The following is a 19,208-nucleotide window of genomic DNA, read 5'->3' as shown; positions in this document are numbered from 1 at the left end:
CCGACAGCTCAATTACGCATGATGGCGCCCGCCGATGCAACTTTGCCTGCTACAAGGCGCACGCGAAGATCAATCGGTGCCCATACAGATGTTAATAAGGCGTTCGAAAAAGAAAATGCGACCGTCGACGTCACAAGCTCGTTGGCCGCGAGTCGCAAAAAGTCGAGGAGCAAGAGTTTAGGTCCTGGTGGCTTGGATGCTCTCATGAAAGCCAACGGAAACAGACGAGCTGTGAGACATGACTCTTGTTCACTCCGGGGATACAGTAATAACTAATAAATTCAGTCTCTTGCAGTTCCATCAAGAGCCCCGCGCTCAATTCTCAAACAAACCATGCCGATACCTGAAATCCCCCCTATGAAGCCGAGACAGCCCGATCTAATTGACTTTGGAGAACCAACAAAGGAAGTTTCTACTCCGAATAGCGCGGATAATAGCGGTTCCAAGATCGCAGTCAAGACAGAAGAAGAGCAGCAAGCTGCAGCTCGGGAACGAGAGGAGCGTGAGCGTCGCGATGCTCGTCGCAAATCTCTTGCAAACCGTCGCGTGTCTTTTGCTGCCGAGGCGACTCTACACACGTTTCATGAAGTTGAATTTAACCAAGACTCGACGACGTCTACCGACTCAACAAGGCGAAACTCAGCCTTTTCCAATGCTGCAGCTCAGCAAAAGGAACGCGACGATGAAGAGAAGAAGCAGAGACGAAGTTCCGGACTCCCACCAGTCAATTTCCACAACTCCGAAGACGACACTGCGACAACACTCTATAGTTCAGATTCCGAACCTGCAGATGCAGTCGAAGAGGTTGCCGATATTGAGGAAGATGGTGACGATGATAGCAGCGAATCCGACGACGGGACTATGATGACTGTTGATGATGTGACCGGAACAACAGCTGCTTCAGATCGATCAGTTGATTCCGATGGAGAGTCATCCACACTAGATGAAGCCCTGAGACTGGCTGCGCGAAGAGCTGGCAATCAACAACTCCAAGATGAAGAAGACGACGACATTGACGAGGACGAAGAATATATCCCCATGTTTGGATGGGGCAAGGAGAATAAGAATAAAATTGCTGCACAAGATCAAAAAAACCTACCACCTCCGTCTCATACTCACCAAGCTGAAGCAGTGCAAGATACGGAGGATGCTACCGGAACCAACATGAGTATGGACATGGACATGGACATGGGCATGGATATGGACATGACACGCGCAGTCGGCGGCATCCTTAAACCCCAGCCCGCACAGCAGTATGATCCCGATGAGGATATGTCTATGGACGTAACTCGTGTAATAGGGGGCATCATCAAAGCCCAACACCCACAAGAACATAATCCGGATGAGGATATGTCTATGGATGTTACGCGTGTATTTGGTGGTATTGTCAGCCAACCCCAGAGAACCAGCGCTCACAATGTCGATGAAGAGGAAGAAGGAGAGGACACCCCAGTAGATGAGGCTACCATGGAGTTCACAACCGCAATTGGTGGTATCAAACGCCCAGCGCTTGAGCAAGATGAGTTGTCAGACGGCAACGAGGACATGTCGATGGAACTCACTACTGTTATGGGCGGAGTCCTGTCACAAAAGAAGCGGAAGAGCATAGCTGCTTCTCGAAGGCGTACGGTCAACCGTGTTGAAAATGAAAACAATGATGATGATGCCCCCATGGATATGACTCTTGCAGTCGGCCAGATCCTGTCAAAGCCTGGGACTGACCGCCCAGAGGATAATGAGGATGCGGATGAGGATGAAGGTGATGCCACAATGGGTATGGATATGACCACCGCCATTGGGGGCATTCTCAGCAAAGCGACAGGTGGCTCACGAAACCTGGGCAAGCGGGTTATGGAAGAGGAGGCTGATAGTGCAGACGGTCCTGATGATATGTTTCAGGCCGCTATTAGCAAGAATGTAGTTGACGAACAAGCTAAACCAACAACGCCGAACGATAAGCAGGCCAAGACACCAAGCCCCGGACCCTCAAGGACTCCAAGGAGTGCTCAACGAGGTATCACTGGTACTAAAATCTCAACTCCTCAAGCAAACTCCCGAACTTCTCGCACACCCTCACCTGCAAAAGCAACAACAACAACACCGCAGTCAACCAAGGCCAGAACACCAAAATCAACCAAACTAGCTACGCCTCAACTCGATTCAATTGTATCAGAAAAGATTGCTACACCTCGCTCAGCTTCACCAAAGCGACCATCTTCTGTCAGAACGACAAGAGCTAGTTCAAGGACCCCATCGCCTGTCAAGTCCACTCCCAAGCAAGGTCTTTTCCAGAATAATTTTAGAAACAGCAACCGAACTCCGACAGTCATACTTACACCCCAACGAAGCTTGTCAGGAATTGGTGCTGACCGGGCTGGACTTGGGTCCCCACAGGTCGCTGCGCTTTTCGATCGACGAGGCTCTATTGGTGATACGGCTACAAATTTCGTGCCGGGGAAGCGTGGCGTCATGTTTGAAGACCCCAAGGAGATGACACAAGAGATCGATCGTGAGGCACAGGAGGAAGAAGATAAAGAAAACCGCAGAAAGATTCTCGAGAGGGAAGCTGACGGCGCTGAAGCCACACTTAACCTGCGAGAAATGATTGACAGCCTCAGCCCTAAGCGTAAGCCGCTCAGGGGTCGCAAGAGTCTTCATGTAGGAAGTGCCAAAGGCCTTCTCGGCAAGCGACCTAATGAACTTGACGACGACGAGGATGATCCTGAAGATAACGATGGTGTCAAAAGGCTCAAAGGTCACCAAGGAAGCCCAGTCAAGAACGTTAGACTTCAACAACCGCCCTCCAAAGAGGAGACGACGGGAAGATTGAATTATTCGTTCCGACAAAGCCTGCAACCAAATACTGCTACACCAACCTTGTCTTCACCAGAGAAGCCCGATGCAGCAACCACGCCAAGGCATCAGGGCAGATTCAAGGAGGTTGAAGATGACAGGGTTGGCCACCAGGTGAATTTCGATGAAACCCCAATCAGAGATGCGGAGCAGCTGGAGGAGGAAGCAGAGGCAGAGGCCGACCAAGATGGAGATAGAATTCATCTTCAGGATTTCCTGAACATGACCTCGATTCGCTTCATGGAGCTGACAACAACCAAGCGTCGTCACACGCAAGCTCCTGGAACCCTTGACAACGAATTCCTTGATGACGGTGAAGAGGACCTTTCCCTCGAACGTTGTGTTGTTGCTGGAGCTTGCACAGTGCCGATGCTTGAACTTTACCAGCACTCGTGCCGTGAGCTGAAGAAGTATATATCGGAAGGCCGACGAATTGTGAAGGAAATCGAGACCGACACGTTTGAGGAGAACCCGCCTCTGTTTAAGGAGTATATGGCAGCCACACCTGAGATCAAGACTCTGATGGACAAGCAGTTTATGAATGTCAAGAACCACGCTCGCTTGTTAAGCAAAGCCATGTGGTATGAATGGCGAATGAAACTGCAAGAGGGTTTGAAGGAAGGTCTTTCAGGAATTGACGATGGTATGGAAACCGACAAGGAGCTTCTGGATAAGCAGAAGAGTCTCCTTGATTCCGTGCTACCCCCCATTGTAGCTCGTTATAAGTCACTACTGGAAGAAAGAAACAATCTCGAGGAGGTCGCCCGGGAGCTTGCTGACTGTGACCCTGCCGATCTCGAGGCTGCTCGCGAGGAGCTGGCGTCTCTCGACGAGGACGTCGAATATAAGAAGAAGCGCATCGCAGAGCTAAGGGAGCAGTTCCAAGCTTCAGAAGTGGAAGTCGAGGACTTGATCACCCAGAAGCAGAATTGCGTCGATGAAATCGCAGAGTCTGAGAAAATACGCGAAGAATGCCGTGGCTGGACGAGCACAGAGGTCAACAGTCTCAAAGGTAAGTCTTTATAAATCTACTCTAAGGCAGTGACTAACACATTCTTAGCTCGAGTTGATTCCATCGAGAAGCAATATGGCTGGTCAGTGACTGGCATATCTGGAACTGTCCTATCGATGGCCTACAGGCGTGAGATCGAGATCGTCTTTGATATCGCCGCGTTCCAGGAGCATCAACCGAACTCGACTATTGATCTCTGGTATATCGCCGATAATCGGGAGCAGAATACACTTCCCAAGACAACAGAGAAGGAGTTCTTCTTACAGAGTATTCGAGATTACGTTCGTGCACTTCCTCATAGCCGCACTGAGGTTGCCCACCTCCTAAAAAGTGTCCAAAATGCCTGGGACAAGGCAAACCTCGTCTCTTCGCAAGTTGTCCGACTAAACGCTACCTTTCCCACGACGGTGGAGAAAACATCCGACTCAAGTATAGCCATCACAACATCCCTGCTGCTCGTGCCTCTTGAGACTCGTCTTGAAATCAAGCTGGATCTCCAAGGTCAAAGCGGCGCCGAAGCACTTGACGTGATGATTGCACCTGATGCCAAGGTGTTGTATGGTGAACACTTTAACGTACCCAAAGTGACAGAATTTCTAAACACACGGATTGGCAAGTTTGTTAGGGCTGGAGAAGAGCAGTGGAGTGACGTGATGGTTGAACTGCACGGAAGACTAATTGCGAGAGGTCGCAAGGCAGGATAGTGCGTGCAAACCAGTATAATGAGTGATGATGGTAACGCGAACTGGTGCATATGGGAACGAATCACTGGCGTTGTTTGGACATAGATACCTAGGTTTGCGTTTGTCTTTGTCTATAGCAGTGCTTTGTGGCACTGCTCCATTGGCCGATGTTTAACAACAAAGGCTCGTGCGAAAGTAAGAATATCTATTCATTAACTATTACCTCGTGTTTGTCTATGACTGTAAGCATGAAAGACTTTCAAAGGAATGGAGGTGATACAATAAGGCTGAGCTTGAAGGCATCCTATGTATTGTTTTGCTGTGGCACTATGTTAACAAAGCCATCTCTACATTGTCAATATTTACACGTCTCACGCAGGATCAGTGCTCAAATAGCAAGGCCAACGAATGTCAGTGACTGAAAGAGATTTCACTTGTATTGCCAGTGTTCGCCAGTGTTCGCCAGTGTTCGCCAGTGTTCGCCAGTGTTCGCCAGTGTTCGCCAGTGTTCGCCAGTGTTTGTTCAGTGACTGTTTTTGTGGGTGAACACTGCTAGCATCTGCCTGGCCACTGTCACGGTCAATGACTTTATTCACAACAAAAGAATAATGGGAGTAACAATAAATTCGCCAAAGAACTCTGTGACTCTTCGAATTCTGCTTCTTGCAAAGATTCCTTCGGTACTATATGATAAGTCCTCACCCGCACATCATTGTCAAGTGAGTTCCATAAACCTTTCGCTCACTTATATACACTTCCACAATATCACTCATACACTCCTGATACTACACTATACTCTACACTACCTACCTTACCAAAAGTCACCATAACTCAAGGGAACTAAACAATTGCGACTTCCTAGCCATTCCCTCGACACGAATCAACAACATGGCACGCGAAGTAGACCCCAGCTGGCTCTGGGGTTGGCTGTGGGATTATGTTTTCATTACAGATAAACCTTTTGACACCAAATTCTACATTATTGCCTTCACCACCATCTACGTTCTTTACAAGACCCTCAAGGCGATGCGCTTCATCCTTGTGCCCACCACAATCCTCGTCGGCAACTGCCTTGTCAGCTTGGCCGTACTAATTCCTCCCGTCGTCGGGTTCTTCATTTTGCTTCTCACCCCAAGAGTATTTCGAGTTGCATTCGAAAGAAGCCTCAGAACATTCTTTTCCACGATGCGGAATGTTTGGGAGTATCTTGCAATGCCAAGCATCCTTACATGCCTCGCCATGATCAGATTCAGGGCTTGCCAAGCAATAGAAATGGTGAAGGAAAATGTCATTTCTACAGACGACGAGCTACGTGAGACCACAGGTCCTGAATTCCAATATCCTGGCATAACAGACGGAGACACAACTGGCATCCAACCCAGTGATACTGGCGCAGAACGACGGATGAGACAGTTGGTCGAGGAGGACAATATCAGAAGACATGCTCAAGGCGAGCCGGATCGGACTGCTGAGGCAGAAAACAAGAGGACTGAAATCGAGAATGAGAGAATGAGACTCGAGAATGAGAGAATGAAACTCGAGAATGACAGAAAGAGAGTCGAGAATGAAAGGACTGGCTTAGTCTGGGAGGGTCTTCAATCAAGAGGGCCAGCAAACCGTCAACGCCTCCAAGAGATGACTCGCCAGAGACTGCTTGCTCCTTTCAGACCTGGCGAGGCAAGAGTAGCTGGAAGCTTTAGAGCCATTGACTCTGTATCTCTGCCTCCGGCACATGAGCCCGCTCCGGGGCCTTCAACTGCTCCGGGACCCTCAATTGCATCGGGGCCTTCAACTATACCGGGACCTGTAACCATACTGGGAGCTTTAACTGTACTGGGGCCTCTAACTGTACTTGGAAATTCAACTACACCAGGACCTTCAACTACACCGATACCTTCTCCTGCACCAGGACCTTCTCCTGAGCCCGCTCCTCCTCTCACGCCGGTCACTCCTCTTACACCGGCTCCTCCTCTTGCGCCGGCTCCTCCATTAGCTCCGGCCCCTGCTGATACAAGACCAATTCCAAGAGGTCAAGACATCAAAATAGCCTGGAGAGAAGGATGGTATAACACCCTACGGCCGAGACCTACCGTGGTCAAGAATGCGAGCACACAAACGGAGCCAACAGATCTTGCTAGCCATGGCACAAAGACCAAGCCCTTAGAGCTACCCCCCCGAACATACGTCAGCCGGGTCGTACAGACTGACCCGCTGGAATCTCCTGTCCAAGAAGAGCCCGAAGCCCCAGTATTTGTGCCAGAGCTTTCAGTCCCAGAGCTGAGTCCAGATCCAGCTTCGCCTGAGGACACACAGACGTCTCTCGATAAGGGAAAGGCTACCGAGGGCCCCGAGCCAACAATCAACGCCAATTTGGTCATTATCCATGAAAACAGAGCTGAAGACGAAGTAAAGGAGCCAGAATACTCTGCTGTATCCTCACATCTTCCAGCCTCTATCACACTTCCCGACTCGCCTGAGCCTACAGCTGATGCCGAACATGAGTCGGTACAGACTCATGCTACCGGCCACGACCGTCCCACCGTTATTCACACATCTGTTCCAGCTTTGCTGAGGTCTACACGAATACCTGTGGTAAATTCAAGACCGTCTATTTCAGGGACTTCGAGGCGAAATGAACGGGGGCCCAAGTCAAACGAACATAATGGCACACATCACCAATCACGAAGGGATGCTCCTACTAGAAGTAGTAAAAAGGCTGATAGGAAAAGGTATGAAGAAAAAAAGGAAAAAATGTACAAGATGTCCATGGGGCTGTTGGACGGACAGCTTCCTAGTTCATTCAAGTCTCTGGAGACTCAGCAAGTCATTGATACTACTACCACATCAGCCAGCGTCCCTATTTACTCCACAGGCATCTCACATGATAACTCGAAACACGATATCCAAAGAAGCCCTGTCGTTAGACATCCACCTACCGCTGAGCTTCCTTTGCCAAAGACTACTAAACCTTATGCTACTCTAGAGAATACATCTGTCTCGAATGTTTCGACTAGTGGTCTGGCCTCGGGAGCCCAAGATGACCAAAGCGAAGCCTCTCTTCAGACCTTTCCGAAGCCCTGTTCAAGCGTCGTATCCGCCGAGAATGAGACTTTCACGGAGTGTCAATCTACTACAGTATACCCAAGGACTGAGAGCAGCCAACAGGCTATAACTGAAGCTTTGATTAGAGCTTGTGAAAATGTTTCTAAAGAGACATCACTGCTCAAAACCAATGAAGATGGGACATATCTGCCCCCTGCTTCCACTCAGCTCCCTTCAGACACACAGAGCCACTCTGTGTCTGAAAGCACAACTATGGGGCAGCTACCCAGCTCTCCTGGTACTAGCTCCATTTCCATACTTCGGGACATTGAAGGCATACAGACCACGGTCGATCCAATACTCGCACCATTCACCTCTCATGGATACAACGAATCTGATGAAGAGATATATGACGATAGCCTCGATGGCCATGATATTGTCGAAAATCAACAAGAAAGCTTGATCGGAGTACCAGAAACACCAACCGCAAGAACAAATCCTCAGGACAGTGACGAAGAGATGGCTTCCGAGCCTGGTGTAAGTATACCGGAGGAGCAAACCCTCCTAAGATCTACAACGGATGATGCTCAGATGACCGATGTATGGCGCCCAAATGAAGAGCAAAGTAGAATGATAGGAGATGCAGCTCAGGACCTGTTTAAAGACCTCATGGACGAGGATGACGAAGGCTCCTCGGAAGACACAGAACTAGAGAGAGATCTGTCAATGAGCGAGATAGCAAACGAGGATCAAGAGGCAAACCTCGAAGATGCTGATATGCAGGATACGCAGTCGAATGCGCCGCCCGCCCGTACCGTCAACATCCCCTTCTTGTTTCAACTACCAGAGGTCCTGACTATCCAGGCAGGGATGACTGAGGAGGAGAAAGAGCTTGCACAGATGGTCGTAGATGCGTATGAGAACGACAACCCAGTCACACCCACACAGGATGCTCAGCCTCCTATAGACAATGATCCTCTCTCTGATCCAGCGGTGAAAGCTACCGCCGAACAGCTCGCTACCCGAAAGATTGCGAAACCGGTGTCGCGAGCACATAAGAAGGCTCGCGCGGCCCAATCAACCCTTGAGTCAGTGTCACAAGGGCAACCCCATACACAGCCAGAAACATTACAACCAACGCCCTCCCAGGTAAGTGAAGACAGTAGAAATGATGTAGCGGAGATGGACTCGGCGGCTCGCGGTCTATTAGCCCTCGCAGCTGCTGAGGGCATTGTTGTCGGGAATGATACTTCAAACCAGGCAGTGTCTCCTTCAGGCGAGGACTCTAGTCATAAGGATACTGACTCCCAGCAGACTGATGCCCATGTCACAAACAGTCAGAGTGCTAGTACTCATGAGACTAACGTGCAGGAGGCATCCATCAGTGACCCTGAGGTCGAAGGGCCAACGGCAACGACCCTGCCGGAGGAAAAGTCTGAACCAAACCCGCAACAACCTCAAAGCGCCTCTGCATCTGTCTTACCAGCTGAAAGCCAACCCTCACCTGTTCAGTCAACGCCCACTCAAACACCGCCAGCGCAACAACCACCAGCAGCCGAAAGCACAGCCGCAGCTCAGCAAAACACTCCTGTCACGAATGAGTCACCCCCCGTAGCGGGACCCAGCAATACGCAACAACGGCCAAGGATTGCCCCCGAGTTTATAGGCGGACTGGCAATTCCAGGGGGTAACCCAACGCGTTATAACCCAACAGCAACGACCACACCAACACCCGAGAAATCTGGCCCCGACCCTGAGGAAGTTGCAGAGTTCAACAGGAAAAAACAGGCACAACTGAGGAAACCAAGGCAGAAGAAGCCACCCAATGTCTTTATACCGCCGAGACGGTCTGCCCCAGTTCCATCGACACCTAACAGACCTCAGAAGAGTCCCAACTCTTCCACTCAAGGACGGTCGCCATCACTAACGGCCAGCAACGAGGGCGATGAGAACAGGAAGGCTGAGCTAGAGGTGACGTTTGGTACTCCAGGTTCTGCTAAAAAGAAACAAGGCCTACAAATTGTTGACATCAGGGACATCCCGGATCACATAAGAGCTCAGATGCGGGACCATGATGCTAAACAAGGCTAGAAAAAAGAGGCAGACGAGGACGAAGGAGACCAGAGGCAGAGACCGAAGGAGGACAAGATACCATGAAACGTAAGCCAAGCAAAAGTTTGCTTGTGAAAGAGTCCACGGGTATAAATAGATGTGTGTGATTGGTATTCAGACAAGTATGAACAGTCTGTTTACCTAATAGTGAACTTCTTCTATTGAGCTAGTATGAACAAGCGAGTATGGCTAAGTTCCTGAGAAACGTGGCACGCGAATACCAACATTGTACCAGTTTTGAAATATATTATGCTTTTTATTTTATAGTGCATCGCACGGGGTACCATTGCATTCCTAAGACTCATGTATAAGTGCCTATCTACTATCTAGGTATCTGCTCGTCTGGACGTTGTAACATCTCAATACTGTAACTCGCTGGGGACATCAAACTTGAGAGGCAAAGTTCGAAAGGAGGGACATATGAAGGAAGCCTCAGAACAATGATGGATCATGACTAGCCAATTGCCCAGGTAGAAGCATGGCTGACTCGAGAGTCCTGGAGTTTGATGCCATGATCTTTGTACTGTGAGCCTCTGGGCGTAGGTGGATACACATTGTGCAGACAATGGATCCCTCAAAAGGGTTTGGCCAAAATGGCATGAAGAATCTGCCCCAGATCTCTGGTTTAGGTTACTATTAGACATAAAGCCTATATCGTGAAGGATATCAGATGTGATGTTTGAATGTAGTTTATTGCTCCGCTGGATCAACCATCCAGACGGGAGTTGCTAAATCATGATAACAATGCTACCCAAACTCCATCCCGAGCAGTCTATTCTACTCAGAACACTCTACGCGAGTCCGTGTCTGTCTGCTTAGCAGCATCCCTCATCGCAGGCGCAGAGACCACAGCAGATCTCACAGCCAGCCTCCTCACCACCACGCATGGTCATGTCAGGCTGAGGCTCAGCGCTCTTTATACGTGTTAGTCTATGAAGCATGGAGCCTTGCCTTGCGTACGATGCAACTTACAGGCTGCTGTGTGACGATGTCTCCGTTATCAGAGGTCATGGGGGCTTGCTGAGTGGGTTCCATGGCGGCGGGCATCTTGAATGATTTGAGGGAGATCGAGTGATGGATCTGGATAAAAAGAGGACAGGTAGTGAGTGGATGATGAAGTAGAGTTGTTCGTTTGTTTGTTTACTGCTGTCTGTGTGTTGTATTGTAGCAAGTCTGTAATCCCACAGCTAGGAACGGGCTCTTAAGTACCTTGAGCCAACTGAGAGGCCTCTCTCTGTTCACTGAAACTCAGCCACTCGGTCCCAGGAGCTCCTGTCGTTGTCTACATTCTTGATTGGCCTCACCGTATGATTCCTGTTAATTCAGCTTTGACCAGAGACTTCTGTGACGTACGCTTGAGATGCCGAGTAGCCGTCCAGGCCTGAGATACTGTCTGCGGGAGCAGCCGTAGGGAGAGTGTTCTGGCCAGGGTCCATACTATTAAGGATACTATGTATAAGACATACGGCAAACCGACGCCGAGTATGGTTTCGTCCAGGCACGCCATTCGCCAATGATAGGGCCCAGAGCCGTCAGCAAGCCATTAACCGGCACGGTCACTGCCGAAAGATGCGGTGCCGAACTTCCGGAACGCCCGCATTCCACATTTATGCAAGCCTCAAAAGCTTGAATAGGCAATACGACAAACAGGGATAGTAAGAGAGACGCAGACGCAGACACAGACGCAGACAAACAAACACCACGCAAGCCATAAAAACTAAGCCACCGAGAGTCCGAGGCAGAGGGACAACAGATAAGAATACCCAGGCACATAAATTCTTCAGGCCGCTAATAAACAAGGTGTGATAGCTAAAATTAAATGTAAAGGGTGAAACGAATAACCAAAACCACAAGCTTAAGGTAATGGTTTCAGAGAGCCCGTCCGAATTTACTATTGGAACCGCTAGTAATGTAGAAGCAGATTAAAGGCTGCAACACATCAATTGTCAGATTTGAAAAGCGTTCCGTGTGACCCCCCCCCCTCAGAGTCAATAGTCAATAGCCAAACCAAATGTCAAGTTATCCTTAGAGTTAGCATAAACGACGCGCATTAGAGTGTAGCACTGTAGCAATCACTTATGCCACTTCACAAAAGGCAACTCGAGAGCAGCATAAGACGGGCAACAAATCGATTCTTCTCGACTCTTCGTTCCCCCGGCAGCTCATCCCATTGTCATTTCCAGACCTGAGTGCCTTGATTTCTTGTCCTTTATTTTACTTTGTTTAGTATTTTGAGAGCCTAGCAGCCTTGAAACGACTGACTGGCTCCCGTCCACCATCTTGCTCCTCCAGAGGTTGTATCGGAGATTCATCTTCCTTGAGGAACCCACCTTCTCGTTGGATGAACTTCTTTCGAAGCTTGTGGTGCTCATCAGCGACCTCTTGATATATCAACTCATCATCGAATTCATCCGGTGGGTGAGGAGCAGCGCGTATGGATTCGCGCTCAACTAACGTGTCAGCGAGTGTTATTCCTTCAGGACCCGTAGGTGCCGTGGGCCTGTCTTGATCTAAGAACTTGGCGGGGACATCGAGAGGGCCCGGTGGAACAGTATCTCTGGCCTTCTTGAATCTCGATGGTTTGCGCGTCGACTTGATTTCAGATGTATCGGGAGCCTTGGCAGTGCTGGAGCGCTCAACAATTTTGTCGCTCAATGGTTCCACAATCGGTTCCTTTTCCTTCACAGGAGCTTCTCTCACTGGAAGGACAGTGGGCTCGTTCTCCGGTGCGATATCAAGATTGGAAGCAAAGCGAACGCCCTTCTTGCCGTTGGGCTGTTCTGGTTGCTTCTCTTTGATGTTTGACTTGGTAGGCGCAGGTTTCGAGGCTGAGGATGATGATGTTGTTGTCGCCGAGGCAGGCTTGACTACGATACGGCCAATGCCTTCTTCGTCATCCGAACTTGCGTCACCATCCCTATCTTCTGGCTGCTCGGTGAAGCGGGATTTGATGCCCAGTTTCTTCTCTAATTCCAGCATTCTTTGACGGTAATCATCCGTCACAACGCGGCCAGTATACCGACCGTATTTGTCTTCCTGATCGTCGTCATCATCCTCAAAACCTTCATCACTGTACTCATATTCGTAGTCGTCGCTGTCTCCCTCTTCGAGCTGCAGCTCGGCGACAACAGCACCAACTTCTCCCGAGTATTCGAGCATCTGCCGCCGCAAGTCCGCGTCCTCCTCATCCTCATCTTCGGGGATGTACGCTTGCTCGTTGCTGATCTTCTCCTGCTCCTTGGCATGATTCATGATCTCTTCAACACGCTTAGCATTCCGCGAGACTTGGGGCTTTGGGCCGTCTTGCATTTTAGTTTCTGCAGCAAACACCACACCTTTAGTGGCGGATGGTGCTAGAGTCGTGGATTCAAGCTCTGTATGCTGGGAAGGACTTTCTTGGGAATGCTCTGCTTCCTTTTGTTTAGAGCTCTCGGCTTTTGAGGCTGAGTTGTCATCATCGAGATCGTCAATACCGGCCTTCTGAAGGGCATCTTGAATCTTAGGTAAGGCAGTGTCAGGCTGGTTAAGCTTGTAAGAGATGACGTTGTCATCATCATCAAGCTGCTCGATGATTTCTGTGATAGGCAGACCGTCGTCTTCAGTAAAGTCGGCTTGACTTTCGTCTAGCTTGGTCTCAGCAGCGCTGATTTGTTTCTGTAGCGATGTGATATTCGTGGTAACGTAATCGATGCGCCGGTCAAGAATATTCAAAATCTGTTCGCCAGATCGATGTGTCCTCTCACCAAAGATCTCATCAAGTTCACGATCTTTCAGAAGCTCTCCTTCGAATCCGGCATGAATAGTCTTAAGCTCTGTCTCGCCATCTTTGCATACGGCTTCGACCTCTTCTTTGAGCATCTCATACTCAACATGCCAGGTCTGCCAATGCTTCAGGGCATTCTGCAGCTTGCTAAGATCATCTTCCAGCTGCCTTTGTTGCTTATCAAAGTCCGAGACCCCTGCCATTTTTCTAATCCGGTGCAACTTTTATGACGCTGCGATAGAAGGAGATAGAAGAGGAAGAAAGTTTGTGAGGCGTTGAAGTCATGATGAATGGTCCAGCCTCTCCACTAAGAAAAAAAAAGTTAGGAACCGGCCTTTGAAGATTGGCGGGCTAACTTCGGCTATCAATCTGGCTATATCTCACTGTCAACGTTTGCCCCACCACAACCAACATCTGCCCGCTAATTCAAGCAATGGCGATCGATAACGACCTAGCGATCTCAGCCTTAGCGTTATGCACGCCCTTCAGGTCAAAGGCATTAATCGCGGGGTGCACCAAGACAGTAACGAGGTGAACTTCACGCTGTCTGTTATGGCATTAACAGATAGTGCCATCTTTGGCTACGAATCCTGATAGAGCATCAACATGCTCAAATGTGGGCAAACATGTAATACATCGGCCTGAATCCCTCCGACCAGCCTTGTTACATGCCAGATGCACTTCCATATATCCAAGAAATTATAAGACGACGTATGGCGGTACCTGCCTGTTGAGTTATCCCCCCCACACGCAAACGTCGCTGTATTAAAGCAAAAGGTCTTTCGCCGTGGGCTGACCTGCAGCTTCGTTCACTACCTATACACTGATCACCAACAGAACAGTCTTTACTACCTACACATCTAAGCCTATCTGTGCCTATCTCAGCCATGGCAGAATGCAATGAAAGCAAGACTCTTGAAGCCAAGTGCTACTGCGGCTCTGTCCATTACACAATCGATGTACCGGTTTCGAAACTACCTCTACTCACCCATCTCTGCCATTGCAGCCTCTGCAGGTATGGCTCTGGTGCGCCATGCATCTTCCATGCTCCGCTGCCCGATGGTGTGAAGCCCAAGTTCGTGGAGCCATCCTCCAGAAGCAACATGACCAGCTACGCCATCGGGAAGAAGATCGGAACATGGAACTTCTGCTCAACGTGTGGTTGTCACATTGCTTCGACAGGGCCGCCCGAGAACGAGTTCTGGACAGTTGCTTCATCAACATTCGTGAATGCTTCAGACTCCTTTGATGTCCGCAAGCACATCTTCAGCAACTCCACAAAGGACCGGGGCATCGCCGAAGCCCTGACACATTCTGGTGGAAAGGAATTCATCGACTGGAACCCTTCTGACGGTAGCCCCGAGGCAAAGATCGTTGAATCTCATGTGGAAGTTGGGAAAGACGGGGAAGAGCGTCTTCGTGTGGAATGCGAGTGTAAAGGCATCTCTTTCACCATTTCCCGGCCAAGCCAAGAGATCAAGGAGGACAAATTCTATTCGCAATTTGTTTCGCACAGAGATGATACCAAGTGGCTTGCGACTTTTGACGCATGTGATGATTGCCGGCTTCACAATGGGACTAACGTTGTGGGATGGACATTTATCCCCTTATCCATATGCGAACCCCGTATCAAAGACGACCTACTCATTGGGACTGCCAAGACGTTCAAGTCGTCGGACGATGTGGTGAGATCCTTCTGCGGCACTTGCGGCGCCACCATTTTCTTCTCCCAAGCTTGTCGAAGGCCGTCTGAGAACCATCATGTTGTCGACTTGGCTACGGGTATCATCAGAGCGCCTGAAGGTGTCATGGGAGAGAAGTGGCTCACTTGGCGAGCAAGGTTGGCATGGGCTGATAGCGGAAAGAGATTCGATAGTGACTTTACCGAAGCCCTACAAGAAGGCATGAACAAGTGGGTGTTGAAGAGAGAAGGTCTTATTGACGATTACAATATCGGTTGAGGGCTCCGATATTCGGAGGTCTCCCGAAGGACAATGCATGTTAGTCTTGGGGTTGTCAGGTGTTTGTTGGCAAAGTGACAACGATTCACAGCTGCATGATTAAAGTTCAACTGTCAGAATAATAGCAAATATCTATTCCTATATTTCCTAAAGAAATTTCATACAAACTTCCGTTGGCCATGGCTATGAATCCAATCAGCGGCATTCACCTCCCGAAGCCCGTCCTATCACTAAGTTCTTAGCGGGATACACCCCGAGTCTGGTGTGCGGCGACATCGCTTTATGAGCCCAAATCTCTATTCAGCAAAGTCGAAAAAGCTAATGTCTGATATATCAGACTTGTACCGGCTCTTTCGATATTAATTACTTATGTTGCGGTCACTGAACTCGAATACCTCGTCTATAGCACGGCGTTGATTTCACGAGTGGATTACCCGAGCTTTCTGCGAGTTACCACCAACAAAAGACAAGACAGCTTCACTTGAACATCTCAAGACGTTGCCGATTTCAATGCGTCATGTCTCTTGGCGGGCTTTTAAGCAACCTTTCAGTCTCATAGCAGTACAACGAGTCGCAGTATCCACCATGGCCTCAAAAGGACGGTCCTATAATGTACGCAACCTCTCATAGTGCTCCGAGAAAAAGACAGGAAGAGTGGCCAGCTGACTTGACTTATTTTAGGATGCTATTGATGCGCTCAACTCGCTTCAGACACCTTTTGATGTCGTCGAAGCTCGTCGGAAGGCGGGGATAAGGCCTGACGCTGTGTCTATCAAGGAAATGCAGACATATCTTCATCGCATTGGATATACTGTAAGACTCTCGAGCACGAGACATATGTATGAGACTGATCAAATGACAGCCGTCTGATCTCAACCGCCTCAATATTGTACATGTAGCCGGCACAAAAGGCAAAGGGAGCACCTGCGCCTTTGTCGACTCTATCCTCTCTCAGTATCAGCACACAAGGGGCACACCCCGCAAGACAGGCTTTTTCACATCACCTCATCTCATCGCTGTTCGTGAGCGCATACGCATCAACTCAACACCAATTTCGGAAGACATGTTCGCAAAGTATTTCTTCCAAGTGTGGGACCGTCTTGAATCGACACCGAAAGACGACGCAAAGAAACTCATGGCTCCTCGACCTATTTATGCGCGATATCTGACTTTGATGAGTTGGCACGTCTTTCTTCAAGAGGGCATAGATGTTGCTATATATGAGACTGGTATTGGTGGTGAATTCGATGCTACAAACGTTGTAGAGAAGCCTATAGCATCCGGTATTAGTACACTGGGCATCGATCATGTCTTTGCTCTTGGTGATACGGTGGCCAAGATTGCATGGCACAAGGCGGGCATCATGAAGACTGGAAGCGCGGCTTTTACAATTGAACAGGTTCCAGACGCAGAAGAAGTTCTGAAGAAAAGAGCCTCGGAAAAGAACGTGGATCTGAAGGTCCTACCAGTCGACCCCCGGCTTAGCAGCGTTCAGATTCGACCAGATGCAACTTTTCAGAAGCGCAATGCTACACTGGCCATTGCACTCGCTGAAACAGCACTGGAGAAAGTTGGCATTTCTCTACCACCTCGGAGGGATACTCTACCCAAGGAGTTTATGGACGGGCTTGAAAAGGTTGTGTGGAGAGGTCGATGTGAGGTCAAGAAGGAAGACAAGGTGACATGGCACGTCGATGGCGCACATACTTCTGATAGTCTCAAGATGTCGTCCAAGTGGTTCAACGACGAAACATCTGGCCGGTACGTCATTGTATTACCCTATACTGCCCTGAAACTAATATATTCAGCAATGGACCGCGTGTCATGATCTTCAATCAACAAGGCCGCTCCGAAGCCGTCGACTTTCTCGAGTCCGTCTTCAAAGCGACCAGACGAGAAGGACAACCAGCATTTGACCATGTCATCTTCTGCACAAATGTCACCTATGCAGCATCTGGCTACAAGCGTGACTTTGTCAACCGTCAATTCGACCCTGCTGAGATTGATAAGATGACTGTTCAGCAACGGTTTGCGGATAAGTGGATGTCCCTTGATCCCACGGCCACAGTAAAAGTCATGCCCACAATCGAACAATCCATTAACTACACCCGACATCTCGGAGAGGATCTCCGAGACGGAGAGACGGTGCAGGCCTTTATCACGGGAAGCTTGCATCTTGTTGGTGGTGCCTTGGGAATACTGGAAAAGGCTGATGCTCTATGATTTGATGATAATAGAACGAGGTGCAGCATTTGGTGGGCACTTCAGGTAGTAGTAGTATTTACAATAGACCTTCAGGCTCCAACGCTCGTAAAACACCTCCTACAAGATACATGCTCCCTGTTGCCAAAACCTTCTGATGAGATCCTGCAACTTTTCTAGCCTCGGCTACAGCATCCTGGATATTATCAAATGTCTTGACCTTACAATTAGCTGCTCTTTTGGCCATCATCTTTGCCACGCGTGTCTGCACACTCAGATCTCTGGCTTCTTCGTCCATTGAAGACCCATCCTGGTCATTCCTTGTAAAGAGCGCATGACTGAATATGTTTTCTCTCCCAGTAAATTCTTGAACAGTGTCAAGCAGTATTGCCAGTAGTTGTGTTGCATCCCTCTCCTGCTGGTTGAAAACCAGAATTGCGGATTCATCGTTTTCAATATTCGAAGCGAACCATTTTGCGACCTCATAAATGCTATCCTTCGTATGTGCACCATCCAGGTACCATCCAATGTGGCCCTGCTGAATGATCTCACAGCGCCCTCTAAGAGTTGCGTCCCGGAGCCCAATATACATACTTGCTTGACAGTTCATAAAAAAGTCCTTGGGTTCAAAACTCATACCTAGATGTTGTCGTACAGCGCAGACGGCGAGAGCTTGGTTATACTTTTGAAAGTCACCTAGCAGTCTTCCATTCACACCTCCCCATAGGTTGATCCTGGCGTCATCCAACTCGATGAGCTCAGCCCCCTTTTCTGCTGCCCGTTGTCGAAGTACTTGCATCACACCAGGCTTCTCGTCCATTCGTCGGACGAAACCACGCACACCTGGCTTGAGAATGCCGGCTTTATGCCATGCGATCTTCTCAACAGTGTTGCCTAGCATCGCGACATGATCTATACCCAGCTGCGTGATGACTGCAGCAGAAACAGCCTCGGGAGGAACCACATTTGTAGCGTCATACTCTCCGCCGATACCGCATTCAAGAACAACGCTATCGACCTTTTCTCTCAAAAAGATATGCCAAGCAAGAAGTGTCATGAAGCGGAAGAAGAATGGCTTTGAGCCAGGTCCTTCGGACTCGGTGAGGCTTTTGCCATCCTTCTTAGCAGCTTCAGACAGCCTTTCCCAGAGCTCAAAGAAAGCCTCGGCGAAGACTTTCTGCGAAACCTGCTCTCCTTGGATAGCAATGCGCTCGCGCGGACTCACAAGATGTGGGCTCGTATAAGTTCCAACAGTCTCGTACTCCCGTAGCATATACGTCGCAAATGCGCTTACGGAGCCTTTGCCCTTGGTGCCCGCTATGTGGATGTGTCTCAGGCGTGCAAGATCCTTTGGTTCATATCCAGCACGTCGGAGCCATTCGCGCATCTCAGGAATAGCTAAAGCATTAAGATCCTTTCGTGGTACAGATGGGGCATTTGAGGCAATTGATTTGTCGAAAAGATTCGTGGCCTGGCGATTTGAGTAAAGTGTCGACAGTAGGCGTAGAGCTTCACTGTAATCGCGAGAAACGGTGCCAATGCCCCTTCGTGCCGCCATTGTGTGTGCGTTGATTGATTTC

At 49.3% G+C, this 19,208-nt stretch overlaps 7 protein-coding genes across 7 annotated transcripts; 4 read left to right on the top strand and 3 right to left on the bottom strand.

Moving 5' to 3' along the window:
* Window positions 1–21: 21 nt before the first annotated feature.
* On the top strand, window positions 22–4,569 carry FPRO_01582 (uncharacterized protein; the record flags this gene model as incomplete). Its single annotated transcript, XM_031229872.1, has 3 exons — window positions 22–231; window positions 286–3,865; window positions 3,914–4,569. 3 exons carry the CDS (start codon window positions 22–24, stop codon window positions 4,567–4,569), a joined length of 4,446 nt encoding a protein of 1,481 aa, XP_031074891.1.
* An 867-nt stretch (window positions 4,570–5,436) lies between these two features.
* FPRO_01583 (uncharacterized protein) lies at window positions 5,437–9,681 on the top strand (the record flags this gene model as incomplete). Its single annotated transcript, XM_031229861.1, has 1 exon — window positions 5,437–9,681. One exon carries the CDS (start codon window positions 5,437–5,439, stop codon window positions 9,679–9,681), a length of 4,245 nt encoding a protein of 1,414 aa, XP_031074890.1.
* Window positions 9,682–10,517: 836 nt separating this feature from the next.
* FPRO_01584 (uncharacterized protein) lies at window positions 10,518–10,749 on the bottom strand (the record flags this gene model as incomplete). The annotated part of the gene is made up of 2 exons (XM_031229850.1): window positions 10,518–10,616; window positions 10,675–10,749. The coding sequence occupies 2 exons, from the start codon at window positions 10,747–10,749 to the stop codon at window positions 10,518–10,520; spliced, it is 174 nt and encodes a 57-aa protein (XP_031074889.1).
* A 1,176-nt stretch (window positions 10,750–11,925) lies between these two features.
* Window positions 11,926–13,668, bottom strand: FPRO_01585 (uncharacterized protein; the record flags this gene model as incomplete). The annotated part of the gene is made up of 1 exon (XM_031229839.1): window positions 11,926–13,668. One exon carries the CDS (start codon window positions 13,666–13,668, stop codon window positions 11,926–11,928), a length of 1,743 nt encoding a protein of 580 aa, XP_031074888.1.
* A 684-nt stretch (window positions 13,669–14,352) lies between these two features.
* FPRO_01586 (uncharacterized protein) lies at window positions 14,353–15,426 on the top strand (the record flags this gene model as incomplete). The annotated part of the gene is made up of 1 exon (XM_031229828.1): window positions 14,353–15,426. The coding sequence occupies one exon, from the start codon at window positions 14,353–14,355 to the stop codon at window positions 15,424–15,426; it is 1,074 nt and encodes a 357-aa protein (XP_031074887.1).
* A 585-nt stretch (window positions 15,427–16,011) lies between these two features.
* On the top strand, window positions 16,012–17,649 carry FPRO_01587 (putative tetrahydrofolylpolyglutamate synthase (met6+); the record flags this gene model as incomplete). The annotated part of the gene is made up of 4 exons (XM_031229817.1): window positions 16,012–16,038; window positions 16,108–16,239; window positions 16,289–17,187; window positions 17,235–17,649. The coding sequence occupies 4 exons, from the start codon at window positions 16,012–16,014 to the stop codon at window positions 17,647–17,649; spliced, it is 1,473 nt and encodes a 490-aa protein (XP_031074886.1).
* Window positions 17,650–17,707: 58 nt separating this feature from the next.
* FPRO_01588 (uncharacterized protein) lies at window positions 17,708–19,186 on the bottom strand (the record flags this gene model as incomplete). The annotated part of the gene is made up of 1 exon (XM_031229805.1): window positions 17,708–19,186. The coding sequence occupies one exon, from the start codon at window positions 19,184–19,186 to the stop codon at window positions 17,708–17,710; it is 1,479 nt and encodes a 492-aa protein (XP_031074885.1).
* Window positions 19,187–19,208: the final 22 nt, after the last annotated feature.

This window comes from Fusarium proliferatum (assembly GCF_900067095.1).
Source record: "Fusarium proliferatum ET1 genome assembly, contig: FPRO_scaffold001, whole genome shotgun sequence".
Lineage (NCBI taxonomy): Eukaryota > Fungi > Ascomycota > Sordariomycetes > Hypocreales > Nectriaceae > Fusarium > Fusarium proliferatum.
This window is presented reverse-complemented; position numbering and strand designations above follow the sequence as displayed.